At 39.8% G+C, this 15,203-nt stretch overlaps 1 protein-coding gene across 2 annotated transcripts; it reads left to right on the forward strand.

The window, feature by feature from the left end:
- The first annotated feature begins 1,613 nt into the window (after nucleotides 1-1,613).
- yif1b (Yip1 interacting factor homolog B (S. cerevisiae)) lies at nucleotides 1,614-6,975 on the forward strand. Of its 2 annotated transcripts, none has more exons than XM_043216733.1 (8): nucleotides 1,614-1,830; nucleotides 2,194-2,414; nucleotides 2,532-2,636; nucleotides 3,417-3,495; nucleotides 3,592-3,649; nucleotides 4,867-5,022; nucleotides 5,283-5,376; nucleotides 6,492-6,975. In XM_043216733.1, exons 1-8 carry the CDS (start codon nucleotides 1,788-1,790, stop codon nucleotides 6,645-6,647), a joined length of 912 nt encoding a protein of 303 aa, XP_043072668.1. In that variant the 5' UTR covers nucleotides 1,614-1,787; the 3' UTR covers nucleotides 6,648-6,975. The 2 variants fall into 2 exon arrangements, with proteins under 2 accessions (XP_043072668.1, XP_043072669.1); XM_043216734.1 differs by having other exon boundaries at nucleotides 1,615-1,821.
- The last annotated feature ends 8,228 nt before the right edge of the window (nucleotides 6,976-15,203 follow it).

Genomic DNA, 15,203 nt, shown 5'->3' on the forward strand with positions numbered 1-15,203 from the left:
CGGATGAAATACAATATTGTGCATCCCTCTTTTATCTATATCTTTATCATCATCTTAATAGTTTATCATCCTTGGTGTGAAAAGGCCGTAATATTAATCAATCAGTCAAATAAACATTTTAATCTTAGCTGTAACCTGTTTACTTTATGATTTAACAAATAAATCCTAATCCAATCATGACGACCTATACATTGTCGGACTCCTAAATACATACTTTATTACTTTTTTTTTTTTTTAGTTTAAAATTATGTAGGAACAGTAATAGATTAATTAATTAGTGCACCTTAAAAATCTACATGGTAGCAGGAGTTCTGACCTTCGTCACACACACACACACACACACACACACAAATCTTCGCCTTTATCCTATTACGATTTAGAAATCATCATACTTTTAAATCATCATCAGTTTAAAGCTTAAAATCTCAAACCTCATCCTGTGAAATTCATTTTTAAGCGGTGCGTCAAAATCATTTTACGCGTTTTTGTTCAGAAGAATTATAGCATTTTCAGTTTGGATCTGTGTTCATGTCTATGTTTCTAAAGGGCAGTGAAAGGGTTAATAGTCCGTTCTTTTGGCACTGAAGGGTGCACTAGTTAGACTGCGGTGTGGGCTGTTGATCATCTCACACAACGAAGCGTTTCTCCTCATAAAACTAGTGAAATGAAAGCAAAAAGCTGATTACAGTATGTCCATATTGCAATCACGGTGAGATCAAGACTTTCTTTTTTTAACGTAATTCAGGTCATTGCCATGTAAATATATTGCATCTTTTGTTGCACATTTAAATTTCTTCTTTAATTCCAAATGATGATTGTTTTTAAATGCAAATGCTGGACATTCTCTGTTATGTTGTGATAATTGACAATGTAAATAAAAAAAAATGTTTGCATAACCATGAGATCACAAGCATATTTTTTCAGACAAATCTTCTGAAGTATCAGTTAGACGTTGTCCTGTTGCTTTTTGGATGCTGATGATGGAACGGTTTTGTTTGGGGGAAGTTAGCAACATATATATATATATATATATATATATATATATATATATATATATATATATATATATATATATATATATATATATATATATATATATATATATATAATCCAGCCTGGTCACTTATTAAATCTGGTTATTAATTTCAGTGTATGTTTAATCAGGAGGTGCAGGACTGTGTCAGCTTGTCCTCTCATGCATGAACTTGTACAGACTTTGCAGACCTTGATGAGGTTAAAGAACACTTGTTAGAGAAAGGTCACATGTCTGCAGCTTTACGAAAAGTGTCTAACTTAGTTCTATCTGTCACTGATTTACCTTAAACTTCCACAAGTAGGGGATTTTATTTTGTTTACGTTGCTCTTTAACTTTTGGGGGGCACAAAATGTATAAGGCACGAGCCGTTGTGTGCGTTTTATCTATTAAATAAAAAAATATATAATTTACAATTTTACTGCTACGTTTTTTCTCACTTTTTACATTCTCTTCAAACGATCTCTTTTAAGACATGTTTGCAAAAAAGAAAGAAAAAGGAAAAAAAGGAAAGAAAAGAAAACCCTCCACGACAGCGGGAACCGTCCAATCCCGAGCCGATCCGTATCCGTGACCCGGAAGTGATGTCTGTCACACGATCGCTGTTCCTCTCTAATTTTCCTGCTATTTCTGCGGTGCTAATTTTAGTTTCACTACCGGCAGCTTCTCGGTCAGTCGTCTAAATGCGCTGATAAAAATTCATATATGTTTTTCGTAACCTCGTTATTCAGATAAAGACGCATTTCCAGGAGAGATGGAGTATCCAAACCAGAGTGGGTTCAGACAGCGTAAGTTACGTACGTGATTATTCCAGCTTTAACAGCTAGCGGATGGATCTAATTATTTGCTATGCTAAACGCTAATTTAAATGAAGGGTCAGTCGTGTGCTTGTTTGGTAATTAAATAACTCGTGTTTGCGTTTCCAACGAAATCAAGGCGTGTTTTGAACTGTATTCGTTATTGCTGTCTTCTCTCATTTATTTATCGGCTTGCTTGCACACATCCAGCAGAGCAAACATCATAATTTGCTCATCTGCATGTCAGATGATTTTAAATCAGGTTTAGTAGATATGAGCTGCGTAGGCATGGGTTATATGTCTCACATGGCTGTCTTTCACCAGTCGGTGGATTGTACTTACTTATGATTTCTTGCGTTTTAGAGCCGAACGTCAGGATGCGAGGGGCCCCGGCGGACCCCAGCGACCCCGGCGTGCTGTTTGACGACACCAGCTCCGGAGGGAACAAACGCGAGCAGAGCGGTGCAGGAAAAGCCCCCGACGCGTACCCGGGACAGGCTTTGCTCTCGGAGCCCATGTCTAACCTCGCCATGGCCTACGGCAGCAGCCTGGCCTCCCACGGCAAAGAGATGATGGACAAGAACGTACGTCTTCGGCCAGAGCGCATGTGATGGGTTGAAACGAGGCCCGTCTTGAACGAACCGGAGCTGCGGGGTTGATTCTGCGGCCGGTTATTAAATGTTCCTCTTTTTGATCCACAGCTGGACCGGTTCATCCCCATCTCTAAGCTGAAGTATTATTTTGCGGTGGACACGGTGTATGTGGGCAAGAAGCTCGGCCTGCTGGTGTTTCCCTACATGCACGACGTAAGATCACACTACGTAGTCGTTACGTTAGAAAGGAATATACTTAAGTGCGAATACAATCGTTTTCGGACACTGTTATTTGCAATTGAATGAAAACACGTTATCGCTTCCATTTATTTTAAATGCAATCGGTTGTATTTTTAACTAAACTCGAATTTTTCTTTTTACCCACTTAAGTAGGTATATTAAGTACGTATTTTTACGTAACTTCTTAATTACTGCTGTTGTCTTTAAAACATGGTTCAAGTTACGGCCGGGTTTACTGATGAGCAAACTAAAATATGTGATTTCTATTGAAACGTGACTCATTTCTACATATTAGTAACGATGAAGTTGCCATTTAGTGTACTTAAAAGATATTAACTTGTGATACTGAATGACACGCTAGTTAAAACGAGAATCAAGCACTTGTTAGTCAACACTTCAAAATAAGCCGACCGCTTTAAAGCGTTACATTTTAAGAATGTAACGACTATTTTTAATTTAAAAGTTTACTTAAGTGTCATTTTATGCCATTGAATTTGTCATCTGCAAGTGCACTTTAAGTTTACTTGTAAGATTTGAAGTGCATGCAACTTTTTCTGAAGCATCAAGCCTCTGTATTTTAATTTTATTTGGACAGTCAAGGATCTGATTTCTGCACGTGAAGGAGCAGTAAATGTTAAAATCTCTTGCACTCGGCTGTCTAGGGTCTGTCAAGTTTGTTATATACATATAGCACGCGAGTCCTGTAAACGTCCTTGTTTGGCTGATTCGTGTCTGGATGAATGCTCTCTGCAGAACTGGGAGGTGAGCTACCAGCAGGACACTCCGGTCGCCCCGAGGTTCGACATCAACGCCCCTGACCTGTACATTCCCGGTACGGCTCTAAACCCACTCGTTTACGATCTACAGTTTAATAATGTAGAGTCACGGGCTGTTTGATGAATGTGTTTGTGTTGTTCTGACTCGGCAGTGATGGGGTTCATTACCTATATTCTGGTAGCGGGACTGGCTCTGGGCACACAGAACCGGTAAGAGCTCTTCGTGTTTGACCTCTGACCCCCCAGCCGCTACAGATTCGCCCTTTACAAATGTTTAGTTTCACCACACAACTTCAGTAAATGCACACTCCTTCGGTTTACTCTGAGCGGTTAAAGAATGATTTTGGCGTGCCGGAAAACACATTTTCTATGCGGATAAAAAAAAAAGATATCATCACTTCTGTCTGTGCAATGACGTTCACGCTGCTAGAAACCGGTCTCGCTGCTTGTATTGACGGAAGTGAGAGTTTTTAGGGGCGCCGATAATACTGCAGAGAGGTCAAAGCGCTGCATAGTTATCTTTTTTTAGCCGCTTAAAAAGTTGGCGCTTTTTTTGTCGCCGTACGGCTCTGTGGGAAAACGTGGAAGTTTTCGGCGGTTTTGTTTGGTTTATCGGCTCGTCTAAGCTGAGGAATATGGAAAAACGGCAGGGTTTTAAGTGTGTAAAGAAACTACAGGTGCCTTATAATATAATGCTAATAAAATCCACGCGAGTACAGTTTTAAAAATCTACTTTCAAGACAACAAGTGCACATTCAACACAATAAGGATCACAACACGTGTTTGTAATAATCAAGTATTTATTTAATTCCCAGTTGCGAAGTCAAGTGAATAAATTATACTAAATTTTATTTATTAATAAGGTTTTATTTCTAATATAAATGTTGTTTAGAACTTCTTATATTCAGTGGTATGTTACAATAATGTATCGTAAATGTGTCTTTTTTTTTTTTTTTGCACAAATGTTTAAGAAGCCATTCTTTTAAAAGGCTGTAAAAAGAAATGGTTTTCACTTCTAAGCAGCATCGATACGAGCTATTAAATATGCATGATTCCCAGTTCACTGTATGATTCCACTGCTTGTTTTCATCGGACGCGTCTCAAAGGGGATGTGTGTTTTAATAGTGCACGAGTTTCACAGGAAAAGGAGGAACTGCTGAGGCTTCCAGCAATTGTCCCGGCCGCTCTTGACAATATTGTTCTCTATTTCTGATTCGCGGTTTTCCAGCAGAAGATATAAACCTGCTGAAAAAAGGTCATTTCAGGACAAACCACACGTTTTTAACAGAACGTCCGCCAAAACCCTTTAATCACGAAGCACGCTTTGTTAGATTGCACTGGTGTTTGAAGAGATGTTTTACCAAAACCAAGTAACGTTTCTCGCCGTTAAATACAGACTTTTGCTTGTTAATGACTCTGATTTTCAGGTTTTCTCCGGAGATCCTGGGCATTCAGGCCAGCTCGGCGCTGGTGTGGCTTATCATTGAGGTTCTGGCTGTTCTTCTCAGTCTTTATTTGATCACGGTTAACACCGACCTCACCACCATCGACCTGGTGGCCTTCTCTGGATACAAATATGTTGGGTAAGGCCACTAGTTAGTCACATCCTGACAGTGTTTACAGGTTATCTTTTAAATGTTATATACGTGTATTTTAACTAAAAAGTGAACTAAATGGATTAGGCTACTGAAGGATTAGTTTAACCGGAAGAGAACCGTATCATAACCGTATCATTTTCCGATCACTTCAAGCCTAGTTTGCCCTGTTCATTGCCGGCCGTGTGGTTTTAAAGGGATTCAGAGAAAGGCCTTGCTAACGCGTGCATGTTTTCTTCAACACACAGGATGATTGTGGGCGTGATAGCAGGACTTCTGTTTGGCCGGATGGGATATTACCTCTCGCTGCTCTGGTGCTGCGTCTCTATTTTTGTTTTTACGGTGAGTACCGAAAGAGTCGGAGGAGTCATTTCAGAAGAGAGCTTCAAGGTGCTGTTCGTATTTAGACACACAGCTGCGGGAACTTTCTGTTTCGATAAGACAGGAGGCAGAAAGCCTTTAAGATGTGTATTTCTTGCTAGAATTGTGTCAGTAGTCTGTGCTTTGACTCAGCATTTATACCCTAAACAAATCAGGACGCTTCTATCCCGTCCAATCACAATGCTTTATTACTGTTGCGTCCAATATTGCCAGCATTATGTTTTAGTTTTTCCACCTCTTGGGACCGCACAGCGTCTTGTCTTCAGAGCATCTTTATTGTTTAGCCACACTATTTACATCATAGAGTAGAATTATATTATTAATGTCTATAATGAAAAAAAACTACCCTTGCACCACACACTATGAATACTCAAGTAATTTATATCTTATTGTTATGATTTTCTAAATATATTTAAAAATGCAATGTGGAATTTAAAGAAAAGTCAAAATAATGATTGTCTGATCAATATTTATTTTTTTTAGCTAAGAAAATAATTTGTTCTTTGTTCTTATTAATTTCTAATTCTTTGTTTTTTTTATTAGCCTGATCCAAACCACATATTTATATGGACTTTAATATGATTTATTATTGTTACGATTATTCTATATTTAGCCTTTTTATTTATTTTTTTGTTTGCATTACACACATATCAAAAGTAACAGTTAAGGCATTCATAAAGTTTTTTTTCCAAATGCACAAGGTTCTTTTTTGCTTTGTTTGCCAATTAATCCTGAAAAATTAAGTTTATCACAGTTCCCACAAAAATATTCATCTGTTTGATGTGCCATTGAGGACTGGTGTAATTATTGGAAACTTTAGATGTGATCACAGGAATAAATTGCATTTTACAATATGTAGAAACGTTTTACATTGTATTGTATAATTAATTGGGTTGCACTTTTTTTAAAGTATGTGTCCGTATGTGTACTGTGCTCAAGATAATATAATGTAATTACAAGTAACAGGACTCTACACTAAAGTGCTATAGATAATCGTATAGTATCTAAACAGTGCAGCAGATGTCAGTTTGAATGTGATCTGTAGGGTGTGATGGTTCTTCTGTGTTTGCTGACAGATTAGGACACTGCGGTTAAAGATCCTGTCTGAAGCGGCCGCGGAGGGTCGGTTAGTGCGAGGAGCCAAAAACCAGCTGCGGATGTACCTGACGATGGCCATCGCTGCGGCGCAGCCTGTCTTCATGTACTGGCTGACCTTCCATCTGGTCAGATAAGAGCCGCGGGTGTCTGGAGGATCAGCCATATCGTTCGTCCCGCAGCAGTCACAAACGTCTTTTTGCACACGTTTAATAAACCAATGGACACGCGTCGTGCATCTTCACAGCACAATACGAACGATCTGAACTGCAATTGCCCAGCAGTCTTTTGTATGTTTTGGTTTGGACATTTCTAAGAGTCTCTGTTGGTTTTTGTTTTGTATAATGTACAGCGTAATTGTATTTTTTTTAATGTAAAACTGTGTTTGTTTGCAAACAAAAGGTCGTAGATACCGTGGCTTGAGAAACATGAACGTGACTGTTTGGTGGCCGAAAGACCGATGAACCCGGCTCAGTGTGATGATTTCTTTTAAACCAGTCAAGCAGTCTGTCCTTGTCACGCTAACAGATAGTCTTAAGGTTAGACAGCTTTCATCTCTCATTTAAAAAAAAAGAAAATTAAGTAGTTGCCTCAAACATTTCATTTTTATTCTTTCTTAATTTGTAAGTGAAATAAATGCTTGTTCCCAAGAGCTAGTTTGTATGTTACTGTTATTGAAGTTATTTAATAAATTATTGTAGATGTAGCGTTTAAAGTTCAAACTATTAACTAACACAAAAAGGTACTGTTTAATACTTCCTGAAAACACCCTCTAGGAAAACCATTTACTAGGTCTTCCCCACAGTACACCCAGATGAAAATGAGAGAGACTAGTGTCTATTAAACAACAGATATACAGATCACCTCATTTTATGAGCGCCCTGACTGAGGCCGAGTCCTCCTTCTGTTACTATCAACTTTTTTGCTCACTAGCCAATGTGTCCCGTGGTTTTCCAAATTAACTACCCACTTAGCATGCATAATCTTACATTGTATTATTAATTATAATTTTAATACTACGAAAAGCATCTTTAATAACATTGAGTCGTTGAAGGCTTCAAATGATTTGTTCAGATAGCTGATTCAAGAACAAAGCAAGTGCCTGTCTGTATGACTGAACCACTGAATCGTTGACTCAAATGATTCAAAATTCAAAACCGAGACCCATTAATGAACAAATCGCCACTGCGTCAACGATATATTATTTCCCTAAATTCAAATACTGATTTAAAAGTATATTAACTACTTATTTGGACCTTTGTATATAATGTCAAATTTGCGATACAAGAGGTGAGTCTTTTCAGGTTACTCCACATGGATCCACCCCTCTACCGGTTCTCAAGGATTCATTGAATGCTCCACCACATCTGGCTGCCAAGGGGATATAGGAGCTCAACAGGGTCTACTGTATGGACACTGGAGCAATTAACAAGCCAACCCGAAACCAGTGCCTCTACCTGTTTGAGGGGAGAACCCAGGAGGAGAGCAGTTCCACACGAAGGCTATAGAATCTAAACTTGTTAGGGGTCACCCAGGAATAGGGCATCTAGATGCACTGATGTGAACACTCTTAACTTTAAACATTTTGCTTGAATCTCACCACAAATGTAGGCTGCATATGTCATGAAGAAGACATCGTTTTATTATGCTTATGACTCGTGACTATAATGCTCAGTTAACTAAAAATTCAATTTAAAGATGTTTTATAAGCAAAGGTAGGGAAAAGCACGTCAGAAACATAGCCTAATTAACACGGGTGGAAAGCAATCAAGCTAATCAGAGGACGGGTATAAAAACAGCTGCCTTACCTCCAGTCATTTGACAGTTAATCAACATCCCACCAACCCCTCATGTTACGATCCCAAACTCCTTAATTTGTTACTCCCACTCCTACCCCTAGACTAACACAAAAAAAAAAAAAAAAAAAAAAAAAAAAAAAGTGCAGGGATCACCTCAATCTTCTGCCCCAGAATTGAAACACCAACCACAACCACTACTTAAGCAAGCAAGTTTATTTTAAGCAGTTTAAATTAAAAAACAAAACAGGGGTGCAATAAAAAGTATTCAGGGGAGGGCCAGGCCAAAATAACAAACAAAACAGAATCTAACTAAAGGGAGTACTAAATAACTTAACCAGGTAAAAGAAAATAAATAAACAAATGCTTTCCTCCACTCCCTCACTAGTCAAAACAAGGACAAACAGATTTTTAAAAAAAATAATAAATAAAAATGGCACCCTCCCCCTACAGCTTCCCATTTACCATAAACCAAACAAAAAGAGTCACAGTACCTGTTAATACGTCTAACAAGGCAGTAATAAAAGTAAATCTTAACTTATGACAAATCACACTGCTAATGCAACAGAACCCAACGGTTAGCTTAATCACTAAAGAGGTCACCAAGCTGATAGCTTGCACAGGTCTACTTTTCTACAGTTGAAACTATTTGTTGTAAAGACGACATTCAAGTCTAGAGCAGGGGAGAAGTGAGCATCTCCAAGCCAGGTTCACTCTGCTCTTTTGTAGCAGCACCGTCTGTAGCACCTTGATGAGGATCACCTGTAGGCACTTTGCAACTAAAAGCAAAGGGAGAGTGAGACACACACACAGAGCACAAAGCCACACCCAAAAGGGCAGATTACACAATAACTATTCATATACATCCTAGGGATGTAACACCCCCACCACCAAGAATACAAACTAGAGTTTGTAGTCAACACTTTCAAATCTCACTATTAACTCTAGTGAAAAACATTTAAGTGACAGTAAAAGGTAACCTTTTTTATGCTCGAGAGAGCATCAGCAATGACATTTTCAGAGCCCTTCTTGTGTCGGATATCTAGATTATACTCTTGGACAGCAAGGGACCAACGTAGTAGTCGTTGGTTTGAACCAGACATTCGAGATCGGAATACTAAGGGGTTATGGTCAATGATTGGATTGGGACTACTCCCCAGGTACACTTCAAAATGCCCAAGTGCAAGTAGTAAGGCCAGGGCTTCCTTTTCAATCACGCTATAGTTCTGCTGCACCTTTGAGAATTTTTTTTGAAAAATAGGAAACAGGATGTTCAATATGGTTTCCATCCTCCTGTAGTAGGACAGCGCCGGCTCCTACAGCACTTGCATCCACTTGCAGTCTAAAAGGCGACTGGAAGTTTGGGGCAGACAGGACAGGTGCATGGCAGAGCAGATCTTTCGCAGCCTCAAACGCAAATTGACAATCATTGGTCCACAAGAAACTTTTGCTTGTACTGAGGAGGTCTGTGAGCGGAGAGACAAGGGTAGAAAAATTGGGACAGAAGCCTCTGTAATATCCAGCCATACCTAGAAAGCGTCTCAGTTCACGTGTTGCAAGGCACAGGGAAATTCAAGGATGGCTGAGATTTTTGCCTCAACAGGCTTAACCATTCCATGGCCTACCTGCTTTCCCATGTATGAGACAACTCCTTTTGCAAACTCGCATTTGGCGAGGTTTAGTGTCAAAGAAACTGCAGCCAGACGTTTAAAAACATTTTCAAATGGTCTTTAGGTGGTCTGACCAGTTATCAGAATACACTACTATATCATCTAGAGACACACTTCACTGCTTGGTACATCTGATGCATCATGCGCTGGAAGGTGGCAGGAGCATTTCGCATGCCAAACGCTAGAACTCTGAAGTTTCTGTATTCGTTACCCCTAACAACTTTCTACAATACAGAGGCACGTGGTGTGAGGGGACCTTGCCAGTGGCCTTTCAACAGATCCAACTTGGTAACATTTTGCCAAGCCAACTCGATCTACACAGTCTTCCATTCTAGGAAGGGGAAAAGAGTCAGGCTTTGTTACACTATTGACCTTCCGATAATCGGTAAAAAAAACGAAAGGTGTTATCAGGCTTTGGGACAAGCAAGCAGGGGGAACTCCATGAACTCTGGCTGAGAGTGGCAATACCATGCTGCAGCATATACTCAATTTCAATTTGCATGATAGCACGTTTCTGAGGATTGACTCCGTAGGGATGTTGCTTTATGGGGGCAGCATTACCAACATCAATATCATGCACACATGCAGTAGTTCTACCTGACACATCACTAAATAGGGTAGGAAACAAACGTATTAGTTTAGTTAAGTCTCTAGATTGTCCTACAGTCAAATGGGAAAGAAAACGTGGAAGGTTTTTCAGGATTGCTGAATTCTTTAATCGAGTAGAGGAGACGGGAACATCACAGTTTACCAAGCCATCATCCTCTAAGCAGTAGTTTGTTACTACAGCCACAGTGGAAACAGAGGCGGGAGGTAGGGAAACCTTAGTTGGATCTGCATTCTCTACAGACTGAGCCCTGTCTACGTAGGCTTTAAGTCGATTTACATGACACAGACGACTCTTGCATTTCCTATCAGGAGTGGCAATAAGAATGGTGGTACCGTTGAGCTTCTTTTCAATCAAGTAAGGACCAGAGAATTTTGCTTGTGAAATTGAACCAGGGTTTGGAAGCAGAACTAACACAGGGTCACCAGGGTGAAAGTCTTTCTTTTGATCGCTTATCAAATCGTGCCTTCATTTTGGTCTGAGCAGTGGCTAGATGAAGTTTGGCAAGACTTCGGGCTTTGTGCAATCTCTCACAGATAGACGTAACAATCATCGACAGGGACTGGTTTGGAACTTCGATTCAACAACTGTTCACTTAACAGCTTTAGAGGGCCACGAAGTGTATGGCCAAACACAAATTCAGAAGGGCTGAAGCCAAGGGATTCTTGCACTGATTCCCTTACTGCAAATATCAGGAAAGGAAGACCCTCTGCCCACTCTTTCCCAGTTTCTATACAACAGCAACGTAGTAGGTGTTTTAAGGTTTGGTGACATCTCTCAAGGGCCCCTTGGGACTCAGGGTGATAAGCAGTGGACGTTTGATGACTTATGCCAAGTGTTCCTAGTGCCCGTTTAAAAATTCTGGAAGTAAAATTTGACCCTTGGTCACTCTGAATTACTTTTGGCAATCCAAACGTAGTACAGAATTTGAGCAGTTCCTTCACAATGACTTTAGATTTTAGGGAACGAATTGGAATCGCCTCCAGGAACCGAGTTGGAGCGCATGTAAGGGTCAAAATATATTGGTGCCCCGATTTAGCTTTGGGCAGTGGTCCCACACAGTCAACAATCAAACGTTCAAATGGGTCACCAACAGCTGGAATAGGGCACAGGAGAAATTTTCTGGTTCGGCTTCCCTGCCAACTGACATGTGTGGCATGACTTACAGAACTGGGAAACTGCTGACTTAAGGCCAGGCCAGAAAAAGTACCTCATAGCGCATCAGTAGGTTTTTGTTATACCTACATGACCAGACAATGCATTTTCATGGGCCAATTTTAAGACTTGTTGCCTATAACCAGCAGGTAAAACAATCTGGAGCACTTCCTGCCAGCCTAAATATTCTTGCTGGGGTTTCCATCTACGCATTAACAAATCACCATCCCAAAAGTAAACCACCCCTGAGCTAGATTCTTCAGTAGGGTCGTCTGCAGCCAATATACACTTGGTTAGGGAAGGGTCTGACTTCTGAGCTGCTGCTAAGTAGTCTCTACCTGCCTTCAGTGGGGTTTCAGAGCTTAGCTTCCCAAGGTTTATAGCAGGGTCAGGAGTAACAGACAGGACACAATTCATTTAATTCAATACCGTGAATTAAAACAGTTACCAGTAAGTGAGTCAGCCGAAAAAGGCAAAACAGTCGCAGATGTAAAAGACTGGGCTGCGCCCATGTCACGCAAGACTTTTACGGATTTAAAATTTGAATCAGAAGATAGAGAAACTGCGCCAAAAAAAGGTTGATAACTCTCCCCACTCAGAGAGCTCATTTTACACATGGTCTGTACCAGTGCTATATTTTTGGGCCTAGAAGGTAGTCTTTTCTATTTCCAAGCCTTACAGTCTCCAATCAGATGGTTTGGATCAAGACAGAAAACTAACTCGTTTTTCGCTACTGTTTACAGACTTATGACCAAATTTAGAAGGCGTCTCACTTTTAGATGAGTGCACGGCAGGTCGGGTAACAAAGCTTTCCACATTTATCAATGGAGGTTTGGCAGAAGGGTGTGCTGAGAAGACATTTCTGTGTGATAGCACAAACTCATCTGCCAAAACTAAAGCACTAGCCAATGAGGTCACTTTTTGTTCATTTAGATGAACAACAACCTTAGTAGGAACACAATTTTTGAAGTCCTCTAGCAAGATTAGTTCCTGTAAGTCCTCCAGTGAAGTAACCTTGCTAGACAGACCACTTTTCAAAAAGGACTCTTTTCTCGCTCACAAATTCAACATACGTTTAGTTGACTGTTTTCGAGTGAGTGCGGAATTTCTGCCTATAGGCCTCAGGGACAAGTTCATATGCTCGCAAGACTGCAGATTTAACAGTGTCAGTCTAGAGAGCTTTCTATAGGGAGAGCAGAGCAAACTTCCTGTGCCTTCCCTGTAAGACTACACTGGAGTAACAGAGCCCATATATCCTTTGGCCACCTTAACTTACCAGCGACACGTTCAAATGCCACAAAATAAGAATCAACCTCTGTCTCTCTGAACGGAGGTACAAGTCTTATATACTTACTAACATCAAAACTGTCAGAGGAAGGCAAGAGAGAAAAATCCTGTGTATCAGTACTAGAAGTTATGGGTGATAATACTGAAGGAGGCCTAGTACGTGGTGATGGAACTGGCTTTTGAGCTAATCGCTTTGACTCAAGATCCAGTTTACGTATCTGGATATCTCTGTCTGCTTGGATCTGTACCACACAAAGTCTAATCATTTCTGCCTCACATTCCTGTTTCTTAAATCAAAAGATCCATCTCCTTTAATTTTAAGGCAATCTTAGGATCATGAGACATAACAGAACTAAGATTTACTTTAGCTACCACTTCAGACGGAACCTCAGTGGCTCCCTCTGTTTCTTCAAGCAAAATACCTGCATCTATCAATTTCATAAACGGGTCATCCTTAAGCACTTGTTTTGTAAATGTCTATATGAAAGAATTCTGCCACCAAAATGAGATCTTTTTTCTTACAGTGATTAAATGCTTCAATTGTAGGACAAAGAGTAAATTCAGTAAAATCAAACTCCATTATCCTACAATACTATACTTTCCTCTCCACCTACAGTCGAAAACAGCCAAACAATTTGAGAGAAAGAGTACTTACCAACAGCCAATTGAAAAAAAAAAAAAAAAAAAAAAAAAAAAAAAAGCGGACGAGCCTCCACTTGTTACGATCCCAAACTCCTTAGTCTAGGGGTAGGAGTGGTAGTAACAAATTAACTAAAAAAAAAAAAAAAAAAAAAATGTGTAGGGATCACCTCAATCCTCTGCCCCAGAATTGAAACACCAACCACAACCACTACTTAAGCAGGCAAGTTTATTTTAACAAGCAATTTAAATTAAAAAACAAAACAGGGGAGCAATAAAAAGTATTCAGGGGACGGCCAGGACAAAATAACAAAACAGAATCTAACTAAAGGGAGGAGTACTAAACCTAACCAGGTCAAAGAAAAGAAATAAACAACAAATGCTTTCCAACACTCCCTCACTAGTCAAAACAAGGACAAACAGATTCAAAAATCAAATGGCACCTTCCCCCTACAGCTTCCCATTTACCATAAACCAAACAAAAATAGTCACAGTACCTGTTAATACGTCTAACAAGGCAGTAAATCTTAACTTATAACATCACAATGCTAATGCGATAGAACCCAACGGTTAGCTTCACTAAAGAGGTCACCAAGCTGATAGCTTGCACAGGTCTACTTTACAACAAATAGTTTCAACTGTAGAAAAGAAGACATTCAAGTCTGGAGCAGGGGAGAAGTGAGCCTCTCCAAGTCAGGTTCACTCTGCTCTTTTGTAGCAGCACCGTCTGTAGCACCTTGATGAGGATCACCTGTAGGCACTTTGCAACTAAAAGCAAAGGGAGAGTGAGACACACACACAGAGCACAAAGCCACACCCAAAAGGGCAGATTACACAATAACTATTCATATACATCCTAGGGATGTAACACTCATCACCACACCAACACCCAATCACCTTAAGTTATTAACAAGCTTACATGTTACGGTACCCTTCCCTGGACAGCACGCCAAGTAAGCGTTACTAAACTCGCCAAATACACATTGCTAAACCATGGCTAATTATATGTAATTGGGAACTCATAAATTACTGTTTCTTTCATTTTGATTATACTATGTTTTTGGTCTATTTCAGTTTATTTGATGAATGTTTTTTTACTGAGCTATCTGGAATCTAATTAAATTGACAGGTGCTTAACTTTGTCTGGCGCCAAACTTAAAATAAAAAAATACTCTGGTAAGGTAGGAAGCCAGGGCCACCACCAACAGAACATTGGTCCTCAAATTTCTTCATGAAGTACCACCAGCGCTGCGCTTTTTGTATGTCTCTCTATATCTGACCTATCCACATCGGGTCTTGCAGTCTCCACTGATGAGCTGATGAGACAAGGGAGACATACACAATGTGTAGAGTTGAGGGTACTCCAGGACAGGTTTGAGAACCACTGCTATAGAAATAAATGTCATAACATGTCAACAGGAAAAGTATGCTGGAAAAGAGAAAGCTGTGACAAGAGGAAGGGAAAAGAGCTTGATATTGTGTTTAAGAGTTATTCCTAAAAGAGTTGTTTTGGAGTGTTTTGCTTTAAATGCAAATTAG

The sequence above is a fragment of the Puntigrus tetrazona genome, chromosome 18, assembly GCF_018831695.1.
Source record: "Puntigrus tetrazona isolate hp1 chromosome 18, ASM1883169v1, whole genome shotgun sequence".
Lineage (NCBI taxonomy): Eukaryota > Metazoa > Chordata > Actinopteri > Cypriniformes > Cyprinidae > Puntigrus > Puntigrus tetrazona.

Bases quoted from the DNA above. Each gene is read 5' to 3' on its own strand.
- yif1b (XM_043216733.1), top strand. From the start codon at position 1,788: ATGGAGTATCCAAACCAGAGTGGGTTCAGACAGCGTAAGTTAC. The intron at 2,637-3,416 runs GTAAGATCACAC...TGCTCTCTGCAG, and splicing joins TGTTTCCCTACATGCACGAC to AACTGGGAGGTGAGCTACCA. The intron at 5,377-6,491 runs GTGAGTACCGAA...GTTTGCTGACAG, and splicing joins TCTCTATTTTTGTTTTTACG to ATTAGGACACTGCGGTTAAA.